The 16,499-nt window shown below is 36.8% G+C and overlaps 1 protein-coding gene across 3 annotated transcripts in view; it reads left to right on the top strand.

Moving 5' to 3' along the window:
• Positions 1-16,499, top strand: part of LOC105475857 (dpy-19 like C-mannosyltransferase 1) — a 110,420-nt gene that overhangs the window by 16,952 nt on the left and 76,969 nt on the right. For 2 of the 3 annotated variants that reach the window (XM_071095033.1, XM_071095030.1), the window contains exons 2-6: positions 2,173-2,197; positions 2,799-2,886; positions 6,848-6,985; positions 9,421-9,541; positions 10,306-10,399. In XM_071095033.1, coding sequence (XP_070951134.1) covers positions 2,173-2,197; positions 2,799-2,886; positions 6,848-6,985; positions 9,421-9,541; positions 10,306-10,399 — 466 coding nt within the window. The remainder of the gene's footprint in view (positions 1-2,172; positions 2,198-2,798; positions 2,887-6,847; positions 6,986-9,420; positions 9,542-10,305; positions 10,400-16,499) is intronic. The other variant, XM_071095032.1, reaches the window with a different exon arrangement.

Raw genomic sequence — 16,499 nt, 5'->3', positions numbered from 1 at the left:
ATACAAAAATTAGCCAGGCGTGGTGGCATGTACCTGTAATCCCAGCTACTCAGGAGGCTAAGACAGGAGAATCGCTTGAAACCAGGAGGAGGAGGTTGCAGTGAGCCAAGATCACACCGCTGCACTCCAGCCTGTGTGACAGAGCAAGACTCCTCAGAAATAAAATAAAATGGAGAATTGAAGATAAGTTTTAAAAACTATTTGAATTAACAGTTTAGTAAGTGAACTAAAAATAAATACATTGCAAAATAAATACTCTTCAAAAATAAATACCTTAACAATATCCAGTAATGTAAATAAAAAACATTTTATGAATATTAGCAGAAAAAAATGTTAAACTCACAGGAGAAATTTCATAAGAAATGAATATGTTAATAATATCTGTAGAATTTTTCTCAAGTACTATCGAAAAACAATTTGAACAATTGAAGGTATATGTTGTATATATACACATACCTATATATCCAACATATATATACCCACACCACATTTATGGATCTGAAGGCTCTATATTGTAAACATGTAAAATTAATTATTAATTAATTTTGTAAGTGAAAATCCAATTATAACCTCAGAGGGTTTACCAAAGTATAAGCATGGCAAGTCTTCAGTATGATAAAGGTTACATTTACGTTCAATAGGAGAAAAATAATTTATTCAGAAAAGGATAGTTGAATCATTGTGAAAATAAAGACCAAATTTTATTATGTTAGGTTAGAGAGAGGGTCTTGTTGTGTCATCCAGGCTAGCGTGCAACCTCAACCTCTTGGGCTCAAGTGATCCTCCCAGCTCAGCCTTCCTGAGTAGCTGGGACAATAGTTACGTGCTTTGTAAAGACCGGCTCTTGCTGTGTTACCCAGCCTTGATTTAAACTCCTGTCCTCAGCTGTTCCCCCTACTTCCTCCAGCTGAGTAGCTGGGATTATAGTCATGAGCCTGGCAGATGAAATTTTTAAAGACAGAAACCAAAAGGAACAAATGGTAGATTCGTTAATAAGAAACAAAATTTAAAATTTCAAAAGATGAATATATCTTATTTAAAAAAGTCAAATGGCAAACTAAGTTAGATATTTGTAACTTCAATTATCTAGAAGTAACTATTTGTGTTTCCAAGGCAAAATGGATTTTTAAATGAAAAAATATAACTAACTTTAAGGATAAAACAATAAGATCTGATCTATTTGGTTTTCATTTTTCTTTCTTTCTCTTCCTCCTATTCTTCCGCCTCTCTTCTTCCTTCTTTCCTCTTCCTCCTTCTCTTCCTCCTTCTTCTTTCTCCTACTTCTTCTTTTTCTCTTTTTTTTTTGAGAAACAGAGTCTCACTATGTTGCCCAGGCTAGAGCGCAGTGGCTGTTAACAGTCACAATCATAGCACACTGCTGCAGCCTTGAATTCCGGGACTCAAGAGATGAGGCTGCTTCTGCTTCCCCAGTAATGGATACAACAGGCATGTGCCACTGTACCTGGCTTGGGTTTCATTTGTAAGAGTGTTTTCATAGTTTGATTCCTTAGTTAAGAGTTATTTAATCAGAAGCCGGCCATCAGTTGTATCTTGTGATGTAAGAAAATTGAATTGTGTCTTCCAGGTTCATCTTAGTATGTTCTTTCTACTTGGACAGATAGCAAGGTATTGATTCTCATATGAGACTGATTTTATTACTAGCTTCTTATCTCTCTCTTACCTTTCCTTCTTTTTTTCTCCTTTACTCGATTCATTTTAAATTGGTTTAAAAACACAGGTAAGATTTGTCATAAAATTTCAGGTATTGCAGCAGTATATCAGAAGTGGTAGTTCCCTTTTTTCTCCCACCCCCAATCCTGTACCCCTAAGCCACCATATTTCTTTATTCTGAGTTATCTTTACCTGTTGATTCCATTCCTTTCTCAGTTCTGTTAGCGATAGTTTCCATCTAATGGTTTCTGTCTATTAGCGGATATTAGGCCCTCATATATTTTGTTGAATGAGTGAGTGAATGAAAATGGTGATTGTATGCTTAATTCCCTTATGAGCCGGTCAATCACAATTTTAAACGTAGCCCTGGGGCTTTTGTTGAAGAGACAGTATTCTTTTTTACACATTTCAATATTTCAAATGCTTATCTTTGAAATGGCTTTTCTGTAAGATGAACATGTTTATGCTAAAATTCTAATTTAAATTTCTTTTTTCTTACAGCTGCTTTTGCAGCAGTTTTGCACTGGTAAGATTTTTTTCTCCTATGGTATTTTATGCAGATGTTTATAACTTACTAAAGCTATTTCCCATACATTTAAAGGAATAATTTCAGCGTGATCAGTATGAATATATATTACATGTAACACAATAGTCTGAAAAACTAGTTTAATTGATAAATCAGGGTCAGAACAATATAATTGTTTAATAAAAAAGAGATTCATTATTAAAGAGGCTGTATTTGAGACTTCACTCAATATTAATATGTTCATGGTGAGAGAAAGATTAATTTTTTAATCTTCTAGATAGAAATATGAATTTCATTAGATGTTTCTAAAATGGTAACCCAATGACATTTACAGTTTAATCTATACTTTTATTGTACTTGACTTAAAATATTCTGGTTCATTTTAATTTTAAAATCTAATTTGATTTTTTTATAGAGGGAAATTTTCGTATAAATGCAATACATACTGAGTGGAAAACAAATATAGATACTATTGTATTTGAGTTTTATTACAAAATTATCTGCAAGTTAGTTGATACTTTTATTTTTGCTTTTAGCTTAGTTTAAAAAATAATACTTACAGTGTAAGTTTTAACACTGTTGCTTTGTTTTGTTTTTCCAGGAGCCATATAACACACCTCTTTGAAAATGACCGTCATTTTTCTCACCTCTCAACATTGGAAAGGGAGATGGCTTTTCGCACTGAAATGGTTAGTTTTTATTTGGCATTTCATCATAGTACTTTAGGAATTTAAAAACATTTCAGAATTTTTATTATGGAAAATTTCAAGATGTTCCAAAGTAAAAAGAGTGGATGCTCCAGCTTCTACAGCTGACAGCCACAGCCGGTTTTCCTTCATCTACACCCCCACTCACTATGTCTTTTTTTAATTTTAATTTTTATTTATTAATTTTTTTTTTAGACAGAGTCTCACTCTGTCGCCTAGGCTGGAGTACAGTGGCGCCATCTCGGCTCACTGCAAGCTGCACCTCCCAGGTTCACACCATTCTCTCGCCTTAGTCTCCCTAGTAGCTGGGACTACAGGCACCTGCCACCATTTTAGTAAAGATGGGGTTTCATCATGTTAGCCAGGATGGTCTCGATCTCCTGACCGAGGGATGGCCTGCCTCGGCCTCCCAAAGTGCTGGGATTACAGGGGTGAGCCACCGTGCCCAGCCAACTATCTCTTTTTAAAGGAAATCCCAGACATTATATCATTTCATGCTTTCATACTTTTGTAAGTGCATAAGTGTCTCTAAAGATAAGACTTTGTTTTAACTATGGCACAAAACCATGGCACAAGACATAACTGGAAAACATTTAACAACATCCTTAATATCATCAAATAGAAATCGGTAGTTAAATGCCCTGTTTGGCACTTAAAAAAAAAAAAGAAAAACAGTTGATGTGTTTGAACAGGATCCAAACAATGCCTACAGATTGCATTTAGTTGATGTGTATCTTAAGTCTTTTAGTATGTAAATTCCTTTACCTGTTTTTGTTTTGTTTTCCTGCCATTTGTTTGTTGAGAAATCCAGGTGATTTGTCCTATACCCACAATAATCCACATTCTTCAATTATGTTCCTGTATCCCAAGTTTCCTGAACATTTATGGATCAGAAGATTTGACTTATTTTCTGGCAGGAATACTTCCTAGGTGATGCTGTATACTTCTATTGTGTCAGGCCAAGAGGCACATCATTATCTGGTTGTCTCACTTTCTGTGATGTTGAGATTGATCACTGGCTTCGGGTATTGTGATGCTGATTCCTCCTATAGCCTAGCCATCAGCCTAGGTTAGTTATTTCGTTATCCTTTTCAAACTGTGATACCTAGCCTATCATTTTTTTTCCCTGCACTTACTAGCTACAATTCTTCTATTAAGAACTTTCACACAATACCTTTTGATTTCTCTCTGAGGTATATTTCATAGAGGAAAGACAAGAAAATGCTTTATTCTTTCTTTTCATTTACCAGTTTTCAGAAAAATAAGTAGCTTCCCTAGCATCTTCTAGTAGTGATCAATGGAGTACCTTCTTTTGGAGTATCATTATGACATGATGGATTTTAACATATTTTGTAAACTTTCTTTTCCTTAGCTAGTAAAGGCCTTGCAGCTCTCCCTGTTTGCCCTTGATGTGACCTCACTAGTATCCATAGGTTCCTTACTTTCAGGTACTACAAGACATTTTCTTCTCAGACCTGGCATTAGCCAGTTTTCCAATGAGCCACCATTCCTGTCAGTGGCAGATGCTCATTGCTACTAGATTGGCCATTGTATTTTGGCCTTTTTACTGAATAGAATTAGGCTACAAAAATTTTTTTAAAGAGAAAATAAATCAAGAATTTGTATTAATTTTTTAAATGGAAAGAAGATTAGATTTTTTTACTTATTTGATATTAATCATTTTAGTTTGAGAATCTTGGTTTCAAATTATTGATTTGTTAGGAATAAAAGTACCAAAGGTATCATTAAAAATATGATTACTGAAAAGAGTTTAAGATTTTCTTGCAGTTCGGTTCTGCACAGGGCAACCCCCAGAACTGGGTCTCAGCCCAGGAGGCCATGTGGGTTCTTGGCTTTGGGCAGGAAGGAATTCAAGAATGCGCCAACAGAGTAAAGTGAAAATGAGTTTATCTTAAGAAAGTAAAGGGATGAAAGGGTGGCTACTCCACAGGCAGAGCAGCTGTGAGGGCTGCTGGTTCATTGTTTTTAATGTTGTTTCTTCATCATATGCTAAATAAGAGGTGGATTATTCATGAGTTTTCTGAGAACAGGGAGGGGAATTCCTGGAACGAGGGTTCCTCCCTCTTTCAGACCATATAGGGTAACTTCCAGAGGTTGCTACGGCATATGTAAACTGTCATGCTGCTGGTGGGAGTTTCCTTTAGTATGCTAATGTATTATAATGAGCAATAAGGATGACTAGAGGTCACTTTAGTTGCCATCTTGGTTTTGGCAGGTTTTGGCCGGCTTCTTTACCGCATCCTGTATTATCAGCAGGGTCTTTGTGACCTGTAACTTGTGAAACCAGTCCTGCCGAAATCCTGGGCTCCATTTTAACCTTAGGATATAGTCCACTAGGGATATACAGTAAAATTACAATATCTTACTGTTAATTGAAATCTTCTCCCAAGTTGATAAATAGTTCATTCCTTTCTTTCATTTTTATTTTGATATTCAGGTAGTTTTACATTTTTGTTTTATAATTAAGCATATGTTTCCAAAATCAAACCGACAAAAGAAGGAAGGTATAGTTTTCTAGGGCTGTCATAAAGAAGTACAACAAACTAGGTGACTTAAAACAGCAGAAATGTGTTTTCTCACAGTTCCAGAGACTAGCAGTGGGACATTAAGGTGTTGACGGGCCTCTTGTCTCCGAAGGCTGGAGGGGAGAGTCCTTCTTTGCTTCTTGTCAGCCTCTGGTGGTTGCTGGCCATCCTTGGAATTCCTTGGCATGCTGATGCCTCACCCCAGTCTCTGATCCATCTTCACACGGCCTTTTCTCCTGTGTGCCTGTAGCTTTGAGTCCAAATATTCCTCTTTATTTAGATTTACCAGTTCTGTTGGATTTAGAGTCCACCTTAATCCAATATGACCTCATCTTAACTTGATCACGTCTGCAAGAATCCTTTTTCCAAATAAGATCACATCCACAGGGTCTGGTGGACATGAAATTTTAGGGGACACTATCCAAATCAGTACACAAGGAAACATAATTATAAAAATAGTGATATTAGAGCTAATACATCGGAGTATCAACACCATTTTTTTGTTTTTCAATAAATTTCTGGGTATGCATATCACTTTTGTATTTATGAGTCTTAAACCCAGTTTAAACTTTGGCAGTTACCAGGGCAGCTCCAGGCAAAACTGAAGATGCAAATACAAGATGTAGATTTATCTTGTGTTTCTCTGTCTTCCCTCATACTGCCACTTAGACTCCCCGTTAGGCTTCTAGTATTTTCTTGTTTTTTTTTTTGTCTCACATATTATTCCACTCTTGCTATCTTTCCAAAGTAGTGTGCCAAGCTAAAAAACTATCTCTTTTCTTCAAAATAGGACCACTCCCCACCCTCATCCCCAGTCCCACAGGGTTCTTACCTTATGCTAACTTGATAGGAGGGAAAATAATCTGTAAAATTAGGTGGCACCTGAGTGAAATTCATAAGTAATAATACATCAGTGTATAACCTTCTCAACATATTTGCATTTTTGCATGTAAATCCAGAGGAAAAATGACTGATAGTGTCATTTTGGGGATTAAAATAAGCAGTTAGAGGAACATTTTTGGCTTGAGATTTCTTGGTTCGTGATAAATTTTAATTCCATAATAAACCACTCACTCTATTCGTAAGATAGCATTTTCTAATAGTTATATTGGTATGGGTAATAGGATTTTCTAAGTTGAAGTATGCTGAGTTGTATTATTTTGTAAATGCTGAAACTTTTTGAAGCTATTTTGTATTCAGTTATTTCAACTAAGAAATGTTTATGTGAAAATACATAGTTTTTTCGCAACTTTAGGATTTATCAGTGATCAGAAACCTGTGAAATTCATTGTATTAATAGCTGTTACTTGCTTAATTGCTTTGTTTTTCGAAAACAGTGTATTTACTTAGAAGAGGCATCATAATTGTTATTTTAACTGAGCTTATCCTTATTTCAGGGACTATATTATTCCTATTTCAAGACTATTGTGGAAGCACCCTCATTTTTGAATGGAGTATGGATGATTATGAATGATAAACTGACTGAATACCCTCTTGTTATTAATACGTTAAAAAGATTCAATCTTTACCCTGAGGTAAGGCACTTTTTCCAGTTGTGACTTTTCACTTTTGTAAAACTTTTTTGTATTAAATGCTGATTTTAAATCTAAGATATTAGTCAATATATTAAATTGTATTTAATTTTTTAAAAGAAAATATGGGCCAGGCGCAGTGGCTCAAGCCTGTAATCCCAGCACTTTGGAAGGCTGAGACGGGTGGATCATGAGGTCAGGAGATCGAGACCATCCTGGCTAACACAGTGAAACCCCGTCTCTACTAAAAATACAAAAAAACTAGCCAGGCGAGGTGGTGGGTGCCTATAGTCCCAGCTACATGGGAGACTGAGGCAGGAGAATGGCATAAACCCGGGAGGCGGAGCTTGCAGTGAGCCGAGATTCGGCCACTGCACTCCAGCCTGGGCGACAGAGCGAGACTCTGTCTCAAAAACAAACAAACAACAAAAAAAAAACATAAAGAAAATATGTATCTTGTGGAGAAATACGTAAAAAAGATCATTACTGATTTTGAGGAGAAGGCTTTAATTCTGTGGGGAACTGTTGTTGTGATTGCATTGTTTAAAAAATACAAAAACTAGATTTGGTGTGCTTGTAGGGTTTATGCTAAGGGAGCTCTGTTACTTTTACATGTCATTTGTTAAATATTTTCTTCCTTATCCTCATTTAATTGAGTGCACTTTCTTGAGTGGGGGTTGAGGGAAGGTGAGCCCAGTTTAGCAAGTGGAGATGACATTTGGCCTCTCCTTTATCCTCCTTGCAAAACTATAAATTTGTTGATGTGGAGCTCTAGTTCAATAGAATATATACTTTAATGATTTTGTCAAAAGTCCTTCAAGATAGATATTGAACTGTCCACCAGCAGTGTTTTCGAAACTATTTATTTACCTGCATCTTTGTTAATTGGATAGACAAGTTGAAGTCATATGATGTATCTCATTCATTGATTATATATATATTTTAGTGTTCTCTATATATGTGTATATAACACACATACATATACATATAATACATTTTTGCTTTTAAAAATAATTGCCAATTCATGCCTTTTATCTATATTTCTATTAAAATTTTATAAGAGCTCATTTATTATATACTGGATATTAATATAATGCTATATAATGAAACATTTTCCCCAGTTGTTTGCCCTTTAGCTTTGTGTATGATGTCTGTGTATTTTTTTATACCGAAATATATCTATGAATCTTTTTTGTCTTTTATACATACACGTAAAAAACTTCATTTTTGTAATCATAATTTTTTTATATTTACATTTTTAATTTATCTGGAATTCGTTTTGATGCATAGTGTGGGGTAGGAATCTAACCTTGAATTTTTTTTTTTGAAAATGGTATTGTGTATAACCTAACACTGATGAGGTGTCCATCCTCTCTCCACTGCTTTGAAGTAAGCTTTCTTCTTTATATGCAAAATTATTATACCTACATGCTTGCATGTGTTTCTGGATTTTGTGCTCAGTATTGCCTTAGGTTGAGGTTGTGGGAAGTGGACTTTGAGATGGAGACTTACATGCAGGAAGTAGTTGAGGGAGTGTCCTTAGGGTCAACACCTTAAGGGGGATGAATGAGGCAGGAGGAAGAGGAGAGCTTTGATGCAGTCGCTGTGAAAGCCTCATCCAGTCCCTGGGCAGCTCTGGATCTGGGATGACCTTACAGAGTTCTCCTACCTTGAGAGAAGGGCCCCTGACCTTGATATCTTTCCCTGTTGACTAGTCAGTTATTGGATGCAGATTGCCCTTGGGTAGGGGGTGTCACCTTGAGTGAATTTACTTTCTTCAGCCACGGGCAGTTCCCAGGGAGGGATGCAGCTTTCAGCTCTCACTTAACCAGTCTTCCAACCAGCTAGAGGAATGAGTGCCTCACCCCAGAAGAGGGAATCTGGGGTGGCTTATCACTACCTGTACCATGGTTACATTGATCTGTCTAGCCATTCTTGTGCCAATATCACACTATTTTAATTATTGAAAGTGGTAAGACTTAATATCTGTTAAAACATTCCCTTTAGTTTTCTCGATACATTTTAGACACTAGGAATTTTGAATAGAATTATTTTATGTTTATGAATTAATTTGAGGGAGAATTCATATCTTAAATAATTCAGTCTATTCCGGTAGACCCAGTATCTTTTCCTTGTGCAAATCCTCTTTTGTGTCTCTTAGTAGAGTTGTATAGTTTTTGAAAATCATAAATTTAGCGCTTTTTTTGGCCCATATTTTGTCCTTACCCATGGATGAACAATTGAAAACTGACCAGTGAAGAATCTGCCTAGGAGATTCTGAGCCTCATTTTACTACATTTAAAGGGAGCCAAGTGGATGGTATAGAAAGGGAAAATATGATTAATTGTCAGAATATCTCAAAAGTATTCTAGTAATGAAAATTGTTTAGTATATTTTCTTAAGATGCCTCCTTTTTTTTTTTTTTTTAAAAAAAAAAGGTAATTTTGGCCAGCTGGTACCGGATTTATACCAAAATAATGGACTTGATTGGTATTCAGACCAAGATATGTTGGACGGTTACCAGAGGAGAAGGACTCAGTCCTATTGAAAGCTGTGAAGGTAAGTTTCTTTCTGTGATATTGTCCAGTTATCTGTTGTAACATAATAAACTTATCCAGCATAATAAACTTACACTGTAGACTTAGTGGTATAAACAACACCCATTTTATTATGCATATGGATTCTGCAGGTCCAGAATTTGGGCAGGCTTTAGCAGGGCTGGCTTATCTCCATGATTTCAGGGACCTCTGCTAGTAAGACGCAAATGTCTGGGAAGACTGGAATTAACTGAGAGGCTGCATTGCTCACATTTTGACTCCTGGGCATGGAGGACTATGAGGCTGAGCTCAGCTGGAACTGTCAGCTGGGACACCTACCTGTGGCCTTTCTGGGTGACTTGGGCTTTTGATAGCAAAGTACCTCAGAGTTGTAGTAAGGCTTTTCCTATGGCAGCTGAAGGTTCCAAGGTGGACGCTGCATGGCCTCTTATGACCTAGTCTCAGAAGTCACATAGTGTTGTTCTGCTGTACTCCATTGAAAGAGTCACAAGCCCAATGAAACTGAAAAATGGGGGCTATAGACCCCATACCTCTCGAGGAGGCGTATCTGTGAATTTGCAGCCCTGTTTTAAAATCACCATTGCTCATTACCCTGATCGCATTTATGTTCTGCAGTAGTGTTATGTTTTCATGTGGGAACCAGGGCAACTATTGAATATATCTGGCCACCATTTTCAAAATGAACACAATTTAATATAAATTGCTAGACACATAAGGTAATTTGGGTTAATGTGGTTAGAACATATGTTTTGTTTATTTTTAAAGGATTGGGAGATCCTGCTTGCTTTTATGTTGCTGTAATTTTTATTTTAAATGGACTAATGATGGCATTATTCTTCATATATGGCACATATTTAAGGTAAGATAATATTTTACTATGTGTTTATAAGATATACTAAAATAAAATAGTTGATTACTTAATAGTTAATCATTGATTAATTTATAGTTCAGTTTTATGAAAATATCCTAAAATACCTTATTATCATAAAATCATTCATTATTTGCATGATTTCACCACTGCCATGGCCCATCACACTTAAGATAGTTTTAGAGGTGTAAATAGAGTTGGGAATACTTGATAAATTTAATTATTTTTTTTTTTGAGACAGGGTCTCACTCTGTCACCCAGGCTGGAGTGCAGTAGTGTGATCTGTGCTCACTACAACCTCTGCCTTCTGGGTTCAAGCGATCCTCCCACTTCAGCCTCCTGAGTAGCTGGGACTGTAGGTGCACGCCACCAAACTCCACTAATTTTTTGTATTTTTTGTAGAGACAGGGTTTCACTATGTTGCCCAGACTAGTCTCAACTTCCTGAGTTTGAGTGATCTGCACATCTCAGCCTCCCAAAGTACTGAGATTACAGGCATGAGCCACAGTGCCTAAATTTTAAATATTCATAGGCATTTGGGCATAAACAATATATATTCCATATATGGTTATGGAATATCTAATATATTGTTATGGAACAATATATTCCATTTGCTGTATGTATGTGTATATGTGTATGTGCTGAGATGTGTGAAGTCTGACTTCTTACTATAGTTTTGTTGTAAAAAAAAAAGTCTGTAGACTACTGCTTAAGGTAGCATGAGGGAGCAGCTTTTACCTTAGAGCATTTGGGTCTTTCCAGATGGCTGACTCCGTTCTTCTTCCAATGTCAATGGCTGTAGATTGTTTCAGCTCCTTCCAGTATACATTATTTGCATAATATATAAGGGAAAAGACCACTCATTATCAAATAATATTAATAGCTCTTTACTAACCTTAAAATAGAAGTATTTTCTATGTAATATTTAGAAGTATCTTCTGTAGAGTATTTAATATCTGACTTGATTTAGTTTGTAGTTGAGCAGCATTCCTAAAACTAAAAGACTACTTTTTTAAGGCTTTTTATGTTTACTTTTCTTCTTTCTTATTTTTTTGCCAATTTATTATACTGTGTATGTTTGAAGTATTTTACCTTGAGATTATCTTTAGAATTTTCTTCCTTGCTGCTTATTGATTCTTTGTAGTACAGAATTATGAGAATTGTATGTGATTTTCAATTCGGGATAATGAGTTTGTATTTGCTATTATCCCATTATCTCCTTTCCTTTGGAAGTGTGGCATTTTCAGTTTAGTACCTCAAAGATCTGTTGAGTTTCTAGCCCACCGTTTGAGTATCTAGCAGCTACTTGCTAAGCATTTGTCAAACGAGGAAGCTGTTAGAAGATCAGTGTAAAATATATTTGCATGTAGATTTAAGATACTTTGATGTTAATATTTCTGACTTAGGTCTAAGAAAATTATTGTTTAATTGGGGAGACAAAAATAAAAATGCATGATTAAAAGATGATGTGAAAGATTTTGTTTTCGAAACAAGACACAGGAAAGTAAGTTAAACCAAAAGACTATGGTAATGAGAAAAGGGGGCTGACTTGAGGGAAAGTGGGCCTGTGTGCTTGCATCATAATGAACCAGAGGGAGAGAAACTTGGTGGTGTCTATTCATTTTGCTAAGTACTGCCCATCTGTCTATGGGTAGCTTTATTACATTTGGGAGATTAGATTTTAAATAAGAGAAGTTAGAATATGAAACATGGCATGTTTGCTAAACTGCTAATCTACGCTTATGCTACCTTTTTAAAAAAAAAAAAAATATGGGGTTTTGCTATATTGTTGCCCAGGCTGGAGTCCACTGACTATTCACAGATGTGGTCACAGTGCACTAGGGCATCAAACCACTGGCTTCAAGCAATCCTGCTGCTTCAGCCTCCCAAGTAGCTGGAACTACAAATGTGTGCCACCTTGCCTGGCTACTTTTTTAATTGAAAGAAGAACTTATAAACAATTGTTAAAGCATTCATATTTTCTTGTGATGCTTGTTATAACTGTTTTTTCAAAGGCAGAAGGCACAACATCTACTGAAGAGAATAGAAGTTTCTGGTTTCGGTTGAGGGGTTTTTGGTGGTTTTGGCCCTGACCTGACCTTTCTCAGTCTTTAACCCCTGTGCTGCCTGGTAGGCAGTTTTCTGTCTATGTAAGAGATGCATATTCAGTTGTTCAGTCAACACATACAGTTCATACCAAGTAGATTCTTAAGGCTGTTTGGGCTCTGAGAGCATGGGAGTGCGACAGGGTGTGTGTGAATGGAAGATAGATAGGAAGGAAGGATAGAGTGCTTAGAACTCCAGAGGCAGAAGGAATTTGTTCTGCATGGAAGGGCTACTTCAGTGTGACCTTGTAGAATCAGAGGTATTTGGATAGGTGGAAATAAACCATGAACATAAAAGCATACCAGGGAGAGGCAAAGGCCAAAATCTAGTGTGTGGAAAGCAGGTAATAAGCAGATCAGTTTTGCTGGGATGCATGTTCTTCAGGGAGTGTTGTGGAGGATTCAGATGGGAACAGTGGTTGTGCTGGATGATGAAAGGCCTGGGTAACTGACTGGGTTGAAACCTATTCCAAAGCAAGTGAAATAAATACAGAAATTGACCAATATGAAAACAGGATTCAAGCTGAAGTATGATCTCATGGAACGCTTGACTTTCCCCAGTCCTCAAAGTCAAGCAGTGACTACTTCAGCACGGCGTTTGTCAAATTGCAGGGCATCACTTATTAGAGAGTTTTACAATTGATTCAGTGCGTTGAGCCCATTTCATTTTATATTAAAAAAAAAAAATACAAAGTAGATAATATCATCTGTCACACTAATAAGGATAGATACTATTTAGAGAAACTTCCATTTGCTCTATATATATACACACACACACATGCACACACACACACACGTGTGTGTGCTAAGTTGTGTAAAGTCTTCTTACTGTACTTTTGGTGTAAAAAAGTCTGTAGACTACTGCTTATGGTGGCATGAGGGAGCAGCTTTTACCTGAGAGCATTTGCGTCTTTCTAGATGACTGTCTCTGGTTCTTCTTCCAATGTCAATGGCTGTAACTTGTTTCAGCTCCACCCACTTGACTGCTTTGTGCTTTAGCTGGCCCCTTCTGTGTTACCCAACTCTTGGATCCCATGGTGGTCTGTACTAGCAGCACATGTTTTTATTTTTCCAGATTTCCTTTTGCTGTTTGTGGGCTTTTTCTTAACCCGGAACCATCTCTTTAGCTCTATTCAAGGGCATCCTAAACTGAAGGTTCTTGCCACAGTTGATCCTGATGTATATTATTTTGAATAGAGACTCTTATCACTTCTTTTCTATCAGTGTTTTTCATTGCATTTTTGTATGTTTTTTGACCCGAAGTACATTTAGAGGTTTCAGATTACTAGTTAGTTCTTAATGTTTTCTTTCTTGATGGTTAGTCACCCTTGTAATTTTATGAGAGGGATAAAGCTGCAGACTTCTTAAAATATGGGTTAAAAATAAAGAGGAAGATATCTAAAGTTGTTTTTAGGATTAAAAAAATAAATTGTATTATATACTGAGAAATAAAAGTTGAGATTTGTCTAGCAGGTTAGAAATTTGCAGGCAGATTGACTGTGACATTTTAAATTCAGAAGTATATTTGTTTTGAAATAATATACATATAAGTTTTTAGAAGCCAGGTAATCCAGTCCATTTCACCAGAAATGGAAGAAGGAAAAATAGAAAACAGCCAAATGGTGAATGGAGCCAGACTGCCAAGCTCTAACTTGAGGAGATGAAGTGAGATCTGTTTTGCAAACACAGCCTACTCATGGTATAATTCTTTTTCTGGAATTCTCAGTATTTTAGGTTTTTTTTTTAAAATACTCATTGTTAATTATTTTTTGAAGCTGTATTGATTTATACTTACCGTTATTTATTTCATAAGATACCCTGATATTTCTTAGCCACAGACTAACAGTTTCTGAAGGCCAGTTTCTTAAGACCCAGTGTGTGGAAATCTCTGTTCTGCCAGTAAGAAGGAGCATTGGTTGTTGGGCAGTTAGAACTTTCCCCATAGTTTCTTCTGGAGGAAATTTATATGTGCTTAAGGTTCTCTTATTTATAAATAGAAAAAACTTTTGTTGTTGGACTCTAAGGCAGATATCAAGCAGGTGATACTAAAGCTTTTATTCTTTGCCCTTTAGTGTGATTTTAGTAATATTTTGGAGTTCGGGGTTAGTTCGGTTATGGTGCATTGTTGAGGAAGAATAGATTGGATAGTATATTAAGCTGTTAAATATGTGTATATGTTTAACAGTTCTCTGGAAAAATGCATATGTATATAAAGTTTATTATAAATTTTACTGCTATGTAAGGATGAGTGCAAACAATAACAGGGTTTCTAAGGAGGAGTTTTTTTTTCTTTCTCTTTGGAAAAGGGTGCCAGAAATACTCTGACTAGCTGAAATAAAAGAGGGAGTACACTACTGGGATACAGAGGCCTGGTGGAATCAGAGGATCATTGAAAAAAGTGCCTTTGTTTAAGGCTTATTCCTTTGTGGGTGTTAGATTTATTCCTACTGGCTGCCAGTTCTTCTTTGCCCGTCGCTGTCCTTCAGGCTTGCTTTCTTGCTTCCTTCCCATCCACCTCAGAATGTGTTTATCCCTTACCTTCTCTCTCACATGACAAAATTAAGACAAACCTTTTTCTTTTTCTTTTCTTTTTTTTTTTTTTTTTTTTTTTTGAGACAAAGTCTCACTCTGTTGCCCAGGCTGGAGTGCGATGGTGCAATCTCGGCCCACTGAATTTTCCGCCTCCTGGGTTCAAGCAGTTCTCTTGTCTGAGCCTCTTGAGTATCTGGGATTACAGGGGTGCACCGTCACAGCCAGCTAATTTTCGTATTTTTTTTTTTTAGTGGAGACGGGGTTTTACCATTTTGGTCAGGCTGGTCTCAAACTCCTGACCTCAGATGATCCACCCACCTCGGCCTCCCAAAATGCTGGGATTACAGGTGTGAGCCACCGCGCCCAGCCAACAAAACTTTTTAATTGGACTTTCCTTGGGTCCCCTTGCTATCCCCATCTAGTCTCCCACCCCTTCCTCCTCTCCCCAGCAGTGAGGCCCTGGTCCCATTCACTTCTCCCACTACCCGCTTGTGCAGCTGCTTACTTAGCAGCCCTGCCTTTGATTGCTTGATTTGTTTTGAATCTCAGGATGGTGAAATGATACATGAAACCATCCAGGGTTTTCACAGACCAGGGCTATGGCTGGCCAGAAAGGACTCTGGTGCTGTCTCTTTGAGCTTCATTTTCTTTGTAGCATTCTTCCCTGATTACTGCTGCCTCTGTCTTCAGAGTTCCTACTACCATCCTTAAAACTGGAGCTGAAGGATAGACAGAAATTCCTTTGCCTAAGATAAGCGAAATATGGTGGAATTATAAAAGTACTTAAGTTGATTTTTAGATCATGTGTTAGAATCTTTGAGTTCTTTTCCGTTCAGTATCCTATGCGAGGTTGCCCCCAGAATACCCCATTAGGTTTTTAGACTCTTCAGCCTGTGATTCCTTTCTAGATCAAGCGCCGTCTGAGGAGGTCTTCTGGAGAAAACAGTGGGCAGTGAGTGTGGCTGATGAGTCATCCTGGGGCAGACAGAACAGTGCCCCTGCGGAGTGTCTCATTGTTGACTGATAGCTGCCCAGTCACTGCTGCCTACTTGGACCTTTGTTTATTGTACCCCATGCAATACTTTCACTGAAACTTTACTTTTAAATTATTCCTTCAGTTTGTATTGAGGATCTTATAAGAAACAGTTGTGTGAAATTTCTTCCTTTATTTTATGCATTGCTATCATATGAGTGTATTATCTATGACCCAGTAAATAACCAGTAAAAAAATACTTTTTTATGTGTAAAATGTTATGACTATGGAATCGTGTAAAATCTTTATATACATTTTTAAAGATGAGTAAAATGAATACTTATGTACCCATGACACAGATTAAAAAAATAAATAAATTATCAGAGCTTTCATACTCTTAGCATTCCTTCTTAATGCATTCTCTTTCCTTCCCTCAACCCTCAGAGGAAATGGCATCCTAACTTTGGACCAATGTTTTCCT

Source organism: Macaca nemestrina, chromosome 4, assembly GCF_043159975.1.
Source record: "Macaca nemestrina isolate mMacNem1 chromosome 4, mMacNem.hap1, whole genome shotgun sequence".
In the NCBI taxonomy this organism is placed as follows: domain Eukaryota; kingdom Metazoa; phylum Chordata; class Mammalia; order Primates; family Cercopithecidae; genus Macaca; species Macaca nemestrina.
The sequence above is the reverse complement of the archived record's forward strand: the minus strand, read 5'-3'. Positions and strand labels throughout refer to the sequence as shown.